Source organism: Hippichthys cyanospilos, chromosome 20 (assembly GCF_059441005.1).
Source record: "Hippichthys cyanospilos isolate Australia breed blue-spotted pipefish chromosome 20, RoL_Hcya_1.0, whole genome shotgun sequence".
In the NCBI taxonomy this organism is placed as follows: Eukaryota; Metazoa; Chordata; class Actinopteri; order Syngnathiformes; family Syngnathidae; genus Hippichthys; species Hippichthys cyanospilos.
In genome coordinates, this window is record NC_142388.1 from 15,174,727 (window position 1) to 15,189,442 (window position 14,716).

The following is a 14,716-nucleotide window of genomic DNA, read 5'->3' on the forward strand; positions in this document are numbered from 1 at the left end:
TGGCTTTGCATCACTGATGCAATTGGGGTACAGCAATCAGTTCAGCCAACTGCACCTCACTTTGTTTTTTTTCACACAACATGCACTGACCACTTAATATAACAGCGTTTGAAAGATAGAAGTTACAGAAAATTAAAAAACAAAACACAGCACAACTGTCTACAACATACCACAGGCTAGGAAAAATCTGCTGTTTAATATTGCATCTTTAAAATATAGTCACAATGTAGCTTTTTGTCTTGCATTAAATATTATTTTTACTCGAGTAGAATTTTTATTGCATGGCATTTGCATGGCATCACAGGGCATCTCAACAGTTGTGAAAATGAATGCTGAGGCACATATATCAAATGGAAATCGCGTTTCACCCATCTGAACTGTTTTACAAACTCATCTATTCATCTAATGCACAGGTGTCAAACTCAAAGGCCCGGGGTCCAGATCAGGCCTGCCACATAATTTTGTGGCCCGTGAAATGCTAACTCTGACTTTGAGTTTCTGGCTAAAAAAAACAAATTTGCTAATTAGCGTCAACTTTTACACAATTTTTGTTTCCAATACCCCCTTTGAACAATTTTTAGCGGCCTCTGATTTCAAAATGTCTAAATGGGGATGCTCCTATTGGCCCTCCAACAAACACGAGAGCTACAATGTGGCCCATGATAAAAATGGGATTGACACCCCTGATCTAATAAACCAAAAACACACTCCTTTTTAAATACATTAAAACAGTAAAATGCGTGGATTTCGAATCAAAATGAAGATGGATTTTGAGTTGCAGTCAGAAATATTTTTTTTCTTCTTTGTCTTCATGTTGCCGTTTGAATGGACTTGAATTTAGCCAATTTCACCTCGACTCGGAAATAATGCAAGTAAGCTTCATAATCGACGTATAATATTTTAGAATGTTTGGTGTGTCAAACAAATAAAAGAACAGAAAAGGGCTATACAGGTAGTGTTGAATCCCAAAAAAAGGGGGGGGGGCGCATTAATATATCAGTGCTGATAAGAGCAGTAAAGACAGAAGGGTTTGTGCAAAAAGGCAAGACCCTTCTTCATATCTTAGGGTGCTGATTTTTGTGTGTGTTTTTCTTCTTCGCCCTGGGGCAATACTCTAGCCATCCCTGCAGTAATGCCCAGCCATCCACCTCCACCCTCTAGTGCCATGCATGCAGACACTGGCAGGCAGTGTGGAGTGTAGCCTGATAGTTGGGGGCGGAGATAAAAAGTCATGGGGGGAGGGGGTGAGAACAGGAGCAAAGGCAGAATTGCACGGGTGTACGACTTTGAGACTGGATCGTCACACACTGCTTAGATTGGCTTGGGTTGCCAGGGAGCAGTCAGAAGCGATTAGTGTAGCAGAAGATCTGCCCTGCGGCTTTCCCCCTCTCTGCAGCGCAAGAAAGAGGGATGAAGCAAGCAGAGACGAGGAGGTAGACCGGGGTGAAGGGGAGAGGGGGTGTGACATATCATACGTAAAGCTAATTAGTCTGAGCCTAGCTCTTTTTCGTTTTTGCCTCTTAACTTTTTGTCGTGGTCTTTTTCTTAAAGGGACAATGTGTAAGATTTCGACTGTTTTTCCATTACGGACAGCAGCAGTTGCTGCATTTATCATTGTCTGTAGCTATAACAGACATGGCAGTCTGCGGAGGAGTGCCACCCCCCGTGTATATATAATTTAATGATAACTAGATGTTCAATTATATTTAAAATATACTGTTAGTTGTTAAGGAACAAATTTATTTGCAAGTTCTTGAAAAGTACAAGCATTTAATGTATTCCTTTTTAATAAAAAATGGTCTACATCTTACACATTGTCTCTTTAACAAACAGTACAGTGCATGTAGTCTAAGCTATAATGTGCAGATGATACACAGTTGAATTTTAAAAATAATTATAATAATAATATTTTTTCAAATGAGAAACAGTGCAGGGGACAGCACGTTCTTAGCAAAAGTCATAATGAAAGCAGTTATTTAACAGACAACAACAGTGTCGAATAAAAGACGGAAACGGGCATCATCTTTGGATCTGTCCCATGTCTCAGAGCTGGATGCCATCCGTCAAAACTCCCATAACCCCCACCCCCACTCCCCATCCATGGAACACATCCTTTTTAATGTCAATATTCATTAGCTTGAATATTTATTCATGAATATGACTCATACAGATGCGCTTGATTGATGCCTCCCTAAAAACAAAAAGACATGCTCAGGCAAATCTTAAGAAAAGTAGGGTTTGTGTCCCGCCTCAGGGGAGGGGTCTCTCAGATGCATTATTCACATGCCCTCCAGGCAGGCTTTCAAGGCTACTCTGCCCTCAGGGCAAGAAAAAATAACCACCACTGTTAAAAGTAAATCATCTCGGCTGATGCACAATTAATGGTAGAGAAGGAGCAGAGTGCCCCTTGTGCTGATGGGGAGCGTTGGCAAGCAGGGGCGGAAATCTCTGCTTAAAGGAAGCCTCCTGCCTTGATCCGTGCCAGCTTTCTTCTGAAATCAAAGAAGGATGCTGCTAATGGCGTGATCCTAAGATGCGGCCCTTCCTGATGCATGAGCTGTATGTGATGCTCAGGGTGAGAATTGGGGGATGGGATTTGTCATTCGCAAACTCACGGGAACACAAGGGTGATGAATTTCCTATCATCTACAATCACTTTGCTCTCGCGCCCAACAAGACAGGGTTGGATATTATCGGGTTCCTACACCTTACTCCGGTCAGACTTGGTTTTTGTTATTGTGTTTTACCCTTTTTTTTCTTAGGACATCATTAGTCTCAATTCAAATAGAGGTCATATATAAATAACATTACATGTAGCACAGCGCCTGAATGAGCGTTCATTATTTCACATTGGGCACACAACTCCAGCATCATTATTTCATGTCAAGCCAGTGACTCAGATTGTATTAATAGTTCTTGGTCTTATTGAGCTACCACACAACAAACTCCTCGTCATGATCTAATGTCCAGGGGAGTCAGAGGCGAGAGGAAGTATCTTGTGATGCCATTCTACACGTTGCACTTTGAGGATTCCTTTTTTTTGGGGTGGTAACCAGTATAAAATTGAGGTATACGAATAGAGTAGTGCTGGGCGATAATTTGGCTATATTGATATATTGCAGTACAAAGTCACACAAAATGCATTTAGCTATATGACATTAAATTTCCAATATATTGTGTGTTGGGCTTTTGTGTCATGATTTTTGTCATATTATGAATCAAGTTTTGCATGTAAATCATTCCAAACACTTCAAAAACGCCACATCACAGTAAATATTACAATATTTGACCTTTCGAGTGAGGCCATGGGAGAGGGGGTGTTTTCCACATTTTTTTTTTTTTTTATAATAAAATGGAATTTCAGGTGTAAACTGTCTACTGTTATCATGTTTGATCATGTACAGATTAGACAATAATTAAAAGTCTGGGCCGCTGCTAATATGACCGCAGCTGCATGAAACTTCAAAAGAAGTCTCAAACATAGGTTTGGATTGCCCACCATACAGCAAATTCACGTTACTCGTAAACCAGGACATACACACACACACACATATTACACACACACACACACACACACACACACACCACACACACACACGCACACACACATATATATATATATATATATATATATATATATATATATATATATATATATATATATATATATATATATATATGGGATAGTACCACCACAAGCTCAGGTCCTCTACCAGAAGTCCTCTACCTGGGAGTTTGAGGGTTCTGCACAGTATCTTCGATGTTCCTAGGATTGCACTCTTTTGGACAGGCTTAAGATGTTGTTCCCGGGATTTGCTGGAGCCACTCACCCAGTTTGAGGGTTATTGCCCCAAGTGCCCCCACTACCACAGGGACCATGCAAACCATGACCTCCCACATTCATTACAGCTGATCTTTCGACGATACTTCTTAAGTTTCTTATGTTCATTGATTCTGATATTGGCGTCAGATGGGATTGCCACATCTATCACCACTACCTTCCTCTGCTCTTTGTCCACCACCATGATGTCTGGTTGGTTACCCAGGACCTGTATTTTCAGTCTGGAAACTGAAATACCACAACACCTTGGCCCTCTTGTTCTCAGCCACCTTCTGTGGAATGGCCCATCAGTATTTAAATACTTCTATTCCATACTGGTTGCAGATGTTCCTGTATACTATCCCAGCAACTTGGTTGTGCCTCTCCATGTACGTTGATCCAGCTAGCATCTTTTCCTTATATCAGCCACTTCCTCTATCTGATGGTGGTACATGCCATGTGGGGTTTGTTCCTCCATGTTGTCTGTTCCTCCACCTCTGCTCCCTCCTCAGGATTCTTCTGCCTGATACACTTACTTTACAATTCATCCTCCAGGGCCATCTTTTTGATGTACTCTTATATTTTCAACGTTTCATCCTAGACAGTGGCCTTGATGCTCACTAGTCCTCGGCCTCCTTCTCTCTGCTGAGAGAATAGTCTCAGGGTGCTGGACTTAGAGTGGAACCCTCCATGCATGGTGAGGAGCTTTCTAGTCTTGATAACTGTGGCTTCTATCCCCTCCTTTGGCCAGATTATGATGCTGGCCGGGCATCTGATGACTGGTGGTGTCTACATGTTGATGGCTTGGACCTTGTTCTTACCATTCAACTGGCTTTTCAGGACCTGCCTTACTCTCTGGAGGTATTTGGCTGTGATTGACTTCATTGTGACCTTTTCATGGTTTCCATTAGACTGTGGGATGCCAAGGTATTGGTAGCTGTCTTGGATATCACGTACTGTATGTTGCACTCTGGGAGGTTAATCCGCTCATTCTGGATCATCTTGCCTCTTTGAGACCATCCTGTCACACTTGTCAATTCCAAATAACATCCCCATGTCATCACTCTAAATTCTGGTGGTGTGGATCAGTGAGTCAATTTTTCACTCATTCCTGGCATAGACCTTCATGTCATCCATGTAGAGAAGATGGCTGATTATTGCCCCACTACGGAATCAGTACCCGAACCTGCTCTTTATAATGACCTGACTGAGGGGGTTCAGGCCTATGCAGAAAAGCAGTGGTGATAGCCAAGCACTTCACCTTGATATATGCCGCATTTGATGTTGACTTGGGCAATGGCAATGAGGATCCCTATATATATATATATATATATATATATATATATATATATATATATATATATATATATACACCCCATCGTGAGCCGTCACCTTAACGTGGTATGTTCCAGTGATCCTAGGAGCTAAGTTGTCGGGGTTTTAGGCCCCTGATAGGGTCACCCATGGCAAACAGGTCCTAGGTGAGGTTCCAGACTAAACACAGCTCACAGACCCCATATGATGAAAATAATAAATGGATTTATGTTTCCCTCGCTCGGACGCGGGTCCCCGGGGCCCCCCTCTGGAGCCAGGCCTGGAGTTAGGGCTCGTTGGCCTGCACCCATGGGGCCCAGCTGGGCTCAGCCCGAAGGGATTACGTGGTTCCCACCTCACATGGGCTCACCACCTGTGTGAGGGGCCATAGGGGTCTTGTGCAAAGGGAGCTGGGCGGTGACCAAAGGCAAGGACCTTGGCGCACTGATCCCCGGCTACAGAAGCTAGCTCTTGGGACATGGAAAGTCACCTCTCTGGCGGGGAAGAAGCCTGAGCTGGTGTGAGAGGCTGAGAAGCTCCGACTAGATGGTCAGACTCACCTCCACACACAGCTTGGGCTCTGGTACCAGTCCTCTCGAGAGGGCTTGGACTCTCTTCCACTCTGGGGGTGAGAGGCGCAGAGCTGGTGTGGGCATTCTTGTTGCCCCCCAGCTCATCGCCTGTACATTGGGGTTTACGCCAGTGGACGAGAGGGTTGCCTCCCTCCGCCTTCGGGTGGGTGGACAGGTCCTGTTTGTGCCTATGCACCAAACAGCAGTTCAGAGTACCCACCCTTTTTGGTGTCCTTGGAGGGTGTGCTGGAGAGCGCTCCCTCCAGGGACTCCCTCGTTCTGCTGGGGGACTTGGGAAAGTCACGTGGGAAATGACAGTGAGACCTGGAGGGGCGTGATTGGGAGGAACGGCCCTCTCGATCTGAACCCAAGCGATGCGTTGTTATTGGACTTCTGTGCTCGTCACGGATCGTCCATAATCAACAAATGTTCAAATATAGGGGTGTCCATATGTGCACTTGGAATCAGGACACCCTAGGCCACAGTTTGATGATCGATTTTGTCATTGTATCATCGGATTTGCGGCCGCATGTTTTGGACACTCGGGTGAAGAGAGGGGCGGAGCTGTCAACTAATCACCACCTGGTGGTGTGTTAGGGTAGGGGAGGATACCAGCCAGACCTGGCAGGCCCAAACGTATCGTGATGGTCTGCTGGGAACGTCTGGCAGAGTCCCCTGTCAGAAGGAGTTTCAACTCCCACCTCCGGCAGAATTTCTCCCACGTCTCGAGGGAGGCGAGGGACATTGAGTCCGAGTGATCCATGTTTTGTGCCTCCGTTGTCGAGGCGGCTGATCAGAGTTGTGGCCGTAAGGTGGTCGGTGCTTGTCGTGGCGGCAATCTCCAAACCGCTGGTGGACAAGGGATGCCATCAAGCTGAAGAAAGAGTCCTATCAAGCATTTTTGGCCTGTGGGACTATAGAGGCAGCTGACAGGTACCGGCTGGCCAAGCAGAGTGTGGCTTCGGTGGGCGCCACGGCAAAAACTTGGGTGTGGGAGGTGGCAAGGCCCCGGGGGTGGATGAGAACCGCCCGGAGTTCCTGAAGACTCTGGATGTTGACTCTGGATGTCTTGGACGTCGGGGACAGTGCCCCTGGATTGGCAAACTGGGGTGGTGGTCCCCCTTTATAAGAAGGGGGACCAGAGGATGTGTTCAAACTACAGCGGAATGACACTCCTCAGCCTCCCCGGTCAGGTCTATTCATTGGTGCTGGAGAGGAGTGTCCGTCGGGAGGTTGAGTCTCAAATTCAGGAGGAGCAGTGTGGTTTTCGCCCTGGTCGCAGAAGAGTGGACCAGCTCTACACCCTCGGCAGGGCCCTCGAGGGTGCATGGGAGTTCAGCCAACCAGTCTACATGTGCTTTGTGGACTTGGAAAAGGCGTTCAACTGTGTCCCCCGGGGATCTCTGTGGGCGGTGCTTCGGGAGTATGGGGTACCGGACGCCCTGATACAGGCTGTTCCGTCCCTGTACGACTGATGTCAGAGCTTGGTCCGCATTTCCGGCAGTAAGTCGAATTCGTTTCCAGTGAGGGTTGAACTCTGTCAAGGCTGCCCTTTGTCACAGATTCTGTTCATTACCTTTATGGACAGAATTTCCAGGCGCAGCCAAAGCGTTGAGGGAGTCCGGTTTGGGAGCCTCAGCATTGCATCTTTGCTATTTGCGGATGATGTGGTGCTGTTGACTTCTTCAGGCCGTGACCTCCAACCCTCACTGGAGCGGTTTGCAGCCGAGTGTGAAGCTGCTGGGATGAAGATCAGCACCTCCAAATCAGAGACCATGGCCCTCAGTCAGAAAAGGGTGGAATGCCCTCTCCGGGTCGGGGATGAGGTCCTGCCCCAAAATGAGGAGTTCAAGTATCTCGGGGTCTTGTTCACGAGTGTGGATAGGATGGAGCGTGAGATCGACAGATGGATTGGTGCAGCGTCTGCTGTGATGCGGGCTCTGCAACGGTCTGTCATGGTGAAGAGAGAGCTGAGCCGAAAGGCGAAGCTCTCTGTTTGCCACTCGATCTATGTTCCTGCCCTCACCATGAGCTGTGGGTCATTATCGAAAGAACAAGATCCCGGATACAAGACACCGAAATGAGTTTCCTCCGCAGGGTGTCCAGGCTCTCCCTTAGAGATAGGGTGAGAAGCTCGGTCACCCGGGAGGGGCTCAGCTTCGAGCTGCTGCTCCTCCGCGTTGAGAGGAGCTAGCTGAGGTGGTTCGGGCATCTGGTTAGAATGCCCCCCGGACGCCTCCCCGTTGAGGTGTCTCGGGCATGTCCCTCTGGAAGGAGGCCCCGGGGATAACCCAGGACACGCTGGAGGGACTATGTCTCTCGGCTGGCCTAGGAGCACCTGGGGATCCCTCCGGAAGAGCTGGATGAAGTGGCCAGGGAGAGGTAAGTCTGGGCTTCCTTGCTCAAGCTGCTGCCAACCCCGGAAGACAGCAGTTGAAGATATATAGATTATATATATATATATATATATATATATATAATGTATAGGTTTTTTCTTTTTTTACAAACATCAGTATATCGCAATACGTATCGCAATACACCTATGCTGTGTCGCAATATATCACAATACAGATTTAAGACACAATACCCACCGCTAGAATAGAGGTATGATGACAACATTTTTATTGTTTCTCACAATATGACCCCTCTTGTTCTTTTAATCTTAGGAGATGGCCTCGACAATAGCCTCGCGTCACCGGGCACAGGAGACGAAGATGACCAGGACAAGAAGAGGCAGAAGAAAAGAGGCATCTTCCCCAAAGTGGCGACAAATATTATGAGAGCCTGGCTATTTCAACACCTTACAGTGAGGCATTTTCAATTTTCTTTCCTGTATTTTAGTTGGGTAGATCATGATGTATATAAATCAGGATACAAGCAAACATAATTTCTTCCGTCAGATCATTTTCATGCACAAATCTCAACACAGTTCCATATGGTTTACTCATATTTACTATGTATTTTAACTGGGTGAGCCAAATACATTTATGAGAAAACTAGATCAGTACTAGAGTTTGTTATACGGCTTGGTTTTAATTTCTTTCTCCCTAAAGTTGTAACGTGTCGTAATTTTTGTAATACCAAGATAGTGGGTCGTGGAAAGTTTTTTTCCCCTTTGTTTTTACGTAAAATGAAGAATAACATGTCAAGTTCCATCTTGTAAAATAATGATCAGGTTCATACATCTATCAACCTCAGAAAAAGAATGAAAGAAACCTTTAAGTGCTTTGCTTTTTTCAAAGTCTAAAAACACACAACCATTGCTCTCTCAAGGTTTACAAACACACAACCATTGCTTTCTTCTCATTGTTTTTTCAGCAATTCATCCTCTTAGATGTGTCATAAGCTCTAAAGTGTTTCGTTTTTAATAGGCCCACAAAGATCCCTTACTCATTGTAATCTCTTCCTTTCCAAAACCCACCTTTAAGTTTTCTGTGTGAAAAAAAAATAAAGATAATTGAATGATCCCTTTTCTGCTCCCAATCGTCTTTCAGGCTTAATTTGTGAAGCAAAAGTGTTTACCATGGCAGGATGTGCCAATGCAAAGTGTGCAAGAAGCCTTTGGCTTCTGAAAGGCCCATTGCAACACCCAAGCGATCATGCATTCATCACTTGTTGAGCTTGTGAATAGAGTTGGATTATGTTTTGTCCGACGGTGCTGTGTGAGGCCTTCGACTGGTTACAGGGTCCTCCGTCGCAGTCTCGTGCTTTTGTTGCCCATTCTGTAGAGACTTGAAAGATCCCCTTCTGAGGAAGCTATTGAGATACTAGCTGTAAAGGTTTTGATTCATTATATTATTCATTATTGTCTCATTAGGATGGTAAAATTGTTGGTTTCCATGCAACCTTACATTTGGCCACATTCAAAGCGGAATTCCAAACTAGGAATCTAGTCATCACACCTTGATATCTATTGATTGCCCAACACTAAGCCAAGTAGAATGAGTCTTGTGAGATTTGTTTCTCTATTCAGATGAGGTTTGTGGAGTGTACCTTTCTTGATCGTGTCCCATTGATTTGACAAGTTTACACTCTTGGAACAGATGAGCTATTTAGAATGTAAATGAACTAGATCTTGTGTTCACGCAGAATCAGTTTGCATAGGTAAAACAGCGCTGGGAAAAATTATCATTTCAAAAATAATACTCTTTAAAGCAGGGGTCTCCAACCTTTTTATCACCATTGATCGGTCAAACCTTGAGATTTTTATTGTGGACCGGCTCGGAATGTCACGCCGTTCTTCCTCACGACAAAATGTAATAAACAGTAGCCGGAGGCAGTGCCAAAAAAACAAAGATCAAGCCAAACGAAGCACAAATGAACGAACTGTTAAAGGATAAACTAAATCAGTTCCAAAACATCAATTATTCGGGTGCGGTACATGCAGCTCGATGTTAGTTGATCCACGGATGGGTAAAGGGCCGTGGACCAGCGGTTGGGTAACCTCGGCTTCAAAGGACCTATTTTATTGTATTTTAAACTTTCCACAGTTAAATATATGCATATAAATGATGAAGTCTTACACCTTTGGCATATTGGCAATTCAATACATTATGGAATATGAGTTATTTTTGGTGGCGACATTTCTAATCAGAAAATAAAACATCTAATTGACTGAATTATTGACATTTCATGACGTCGTTCTTAAGTCAACTGGCCACAAAACAAAAATAAATAAAATAGCTAATATTAACTTAGGGGTAACCAAACTTGTTGTGAACCGTGGTCATTTAACAACGTGAAGAAACTCAAAAGTAGATATAAAAAACCTAAAAAGTTAGCAGCAGAAGAAATATGTCCAATCAAAGCAGTCTTTATACAGAATGAATCTGCTGTATAAATTGATTCAATGCACATTGTTCATTTCTATGAAACCAAGCTAACATGTTAACATGTAGCTCTAGCCTCTCCATCAGATGCAATTGTGGTAACTGTGCCAGCTATCATTTGTACATTTATAATTTTATGGCAAATCCACTCTTGTAGTGGTGAAGGTTCAGCATACAGTCCTCGTTAAAGTGATGGCTATCACAAACACCTGCTGTTTGTCCATGTATGTTGCTCACAAACACACGTTTTTATTTAACTCATTCAATCTCAAAAACATATTTTTACGTTTTTGTTATTTTTTTTTTTTTTACAGCCCAGCTATTCAATTGCAGGAAATTACTTTTAACATTACTTTTTTTTTTTTTTTGCAAGTGTTTGGTTCATGCGGTCCTTCTTAATTTTATTTTTCAAAGCCCCCTCAGGAAACAGAAAACCTTTCACAGCCCCCCCCCTCGCCAACCGGACCATCAATAAAATTGTAATCTATAAAAACATGTATTATACCTAAAACTGTATCCTATCTAAAATGAACAAAAGTAAAAAGGAATTACACTTTACATGGCAAAACAAAACACTTGCCTGGGGTCATAAGTGTCCCTCTGACATGCCCCCAACAGGTGATCCCACCCCACTATTTGAGAAATCACTGGACTAAAGGAAGTTCTATTAATGGCTGGTAATAAATTAATTAAGCACTAAACTATTTGATTACTTTGGCACTTAAGGAACCAAAGCAAGTGACTACTTTAGGAACCGTATTTTACGCACTATGGGCGCACCGGATTATAAGGCGCACTCTCAATTAATGACATATTTTAAACCTTTTTCAATCACAATATAGTAATACTCAAAGTAATAACAATAATAAGTCAAATAATAACTCTAAACTCTCTATAGCATAATAACTCGATGTCAATATGACCAACCTTGTTAAACTGTAAACACACTCAAGAAACAAAGCTTACTTTATCAGTTAATTCCCCATCTACGAATCCCAATCTCAATATTGATCCATATATAAGGCGCACCATCAGCTTTTTAAAAAAAATACTGCTTTTTTTTTTAATGTGTGCCCATGTGTATCCACAGAATTGAGCAAGTTACTTCCAAAATGTAATATATCTAGTTACTTGGCTCGTACCATAATGTGTTCCGGGGTTGGGTCGTGGGTGCAGCAGCTTGAGCAAGGAAGCCCAGACTTCCATATCCGGGCCAAGTTGTTTAGCTCCTCCGGAAGGATACCCAGGCGCTCCCAGGCTAGCCGAGAGAAATAGTCCCTCCAGCGTGTCCTAGGTTGTCCCTGGGGCCTCCTTCCTGTGGGACATGCCCGAAAAAGTGGAGGAGGCTCGATGCTGAGCCCCTCCTGGATGACCGAGCTTCTCACCATATCTCTGAGGGAGACACTCTGCAGAGGAAACTTGTATCGGCTGCTTGTATCCGGGATCATGTTTTTCGGTCACAACCCACAGCTCGTGACCATAGGTGAGGGCAGGAATGTAAATCGTCTGGTAAATAGAGAGCTTCGCCTTTCAGCTCAATTCTTTCTTCACCACGACAGACCAGTGCAGAGTCCGCATTACAGCAGACGCCACACTGATCCCCTGTTGATCCACCGTTCCATCCTACCCTCATTCATGAACAAGACCCCAAAATATTTCAACTCCTCCACTTGGGGCAGGACCTCATCCCCGATCCGGAGACGGCATTCCACCCTTTACTAACTGAGGGCCATGGTCTCAGATTTGGAGGTGCTGTTCTTCATCCCAGCCGCTTTACACTCGGCTGCGAACCGCTCCAGTGAGAGTTGCAGGTTACAGCCAGAAGAAGCCAACAGCAACACATCATTCACAAAGATGCAAAGTCCCAAACCGGACCCCTCAACGCTTCAGCTGCGCCTAGAATTTCTGTCCATAAAGGTAATGAACAGAATCGGTGACAAAGGGCAGCCTTGGCGGAGTCCAACCCTCACTGGAAACAAATTCGACTTACTGCCAACAATGCAGACCAAACTCTGACATCAGTCGTACAGGGCGTCCGGTACTTCATACTCCCAACCCCCGAACACAGAAATCCCAGAGGGACCTGGTCGAGTGCCTGTAGACTGGTTGGGCGAACTCCCATGCACTCTCGAGGACCCTGCTGAGGGTGTAGAGCTGGTCCACTGTTCCACGACCAGGACAAAAACCACACACCTTTTCCTGACTCCTAGTTCAACTTCTTGACGGACCCTCCTCTCCCACACCTCTGAATAGACCTTAACGGGGAGGCTGAGGTTTGTGATTCCTCTGTAGTTGGAACATACCCTTCAGTCGTCCATCTTAAAAAGGGGGGCCACCACCCCAGTCTGCCAATCCAGGGGCACTGTCCCCGATGTCCACGCCATGTTGCAGAGGCGTGTCAGCCAAGACAGCCCTACAGCATCCAGAGCCTTCAGGAACTCCGGGCTGATCTCATCCACCCCTGGGGCCTTGCTACCAAAGAGTTTTTTGACCACCTCAGTGACTTCAGCCCCAGAGATGGGAGAGTGCACCTCGATGCCCGATGACTCTGCTTCCTCAGAGGGAAAAGTGTCAATGGGATTGAAGTCTTCGAAGTACTCTGCCCACCGGTTCACAACGTCCCAAGTGGAGGTCAGCAGTGCCCCATCTCCACTGTACACAGTGTTAATGGTGCACTGCTTCCCTCTTCTGAGACGCCGAAACTTGGACCAGAATTTCCTCTAAGACACCGGAAGTTGCTTTCCATGGCTTCACCAAATTCCTCCCATACTTGAGATTTTTCCTTGGTGACTGCCGAAACCGCACTCCACTTGGCCAGCCGGTACCTGTCAGCTACCTCTAGAGTCCCACAGGCAAAAAAGGTCCAAGAGGATTCCTTCTACAGATTGACGGCATCCCTTACTGCTGGTGTCCACCAGCAATCACGCCCTTTCAGGTCTCACTGTCATTGCCCAAATGAGCATTGAAGTACCCCAGCAGAATGAGGGAATCCCCCGAGCGAATGCTCTCCACCACACCCTCCAAGGACTCCAGAAAGGGTGGGTACTCTGAACTGCTGTTTGGTGCATAAGCACAAACAACAGTCAGGACCTGTCCCCCCACCCAAAGGCGGAGGGAGGCAACCCTCTCGTCCACTGAGGTAAACCCCAATGTACAGGCACAGAGCTTGGGGACAATAAGAGTGCCCACACCTGCTCTGCACCTCTCCCCCCGGGCAACTCCAGAGTGGAAGAGAGTCCAACCCCTCTCAAGAGGACTGGGACCAGAGCCCAAGCTGTCTGTGGAGGCGAGTCCGACTATATCTAGTCGGATCTTCTCAGCCTCACACACCAGCTCAGGCTCCTTCCCCGCCAGAGAGGTGACGTTCAATGTCCCAAGAGCTAGCTTCTGTAGCGGGGATTGGTGCACCAAGGTCCCCGCTTTTGAACACCGCTCAGCTCACTTCGTACCCGATCCCTTTGGCCCCTCCCACAGGTGGTAAGCCCATGGGAAGGGGGACCCACGTCATCCCAGCCACTAGGCGCTCGCCAAGGAGCCCCGCCCCCAGGCCTGGCTTCAGAGGGCAGGCCACGGTGACCCGCGTCCAGGCGAGAGAAACTTGAATCCATTCATTTTATTCATCATAAGGGGTCTATTTAGTCTAACCTAGAATCTAGAAACTAAACTAGGACATGTTTGTCATGAGTGGCCACACCAGGGGCATAAAGCTCCCAACAACTTAGCTCCTAGGATCACTGAAACACGCAAACCGCTCCACCACATTAAGGTGATGGCTCATTGAGGGGTTTTAACAAATCAGTCTTTCTCAAATGTGTTGTTAAGCCAGCGCAATTGCTACTATGCTTCTGACCTCTTAAAAAAAAAATCAATTACAGTGATTCCCCCCTGCTTCGCGGTTAATTGGGGCTGTCAACCCCTTCCCGCGAAGTCTGATACCCGCAAAGTAGGGTATCAGTTCCTAGATTTCTATGTACGCCCCAATATAGCAGCAGTAACCATAAACAATTCTTTTTTTTTTTTGTATTTTTTGCCTATTTCCTTTTTTCTTTTATTTAACATTAAATTATCCTTATTAACATTATTAACATTATTGTATATTCATTAAATAACTAAAATTACTTAGTTTGTTGAGAATTTGTTCTCAGGACTGGTTATCTGCACCAAGACTCCAGTGAAAGAGT

General features: G+C 45.4%; 1 protein-coding gene across 1 annotated transcript in view; it reads left to right on the top strand.

Moving 5' to 3' along the window:
- Nucleotides 1-14,716, top strand: part of meis2b (Meis homeobox 2b) — a 68,694-nt gene that overhangs the window by 17,275 nt on the left and 36,703 nt on the right. The window contains exon 8 of the mRNA XM_088403749.1: nt 8,373-8,512. Within this exon, the coding sequence (XP_088259875.1) occupies nt 8,373-8,512 (140 nt within the window). The remainder of the gene's footprint in view (nt 1-8,372; nt 8,513-14,716) is intronic.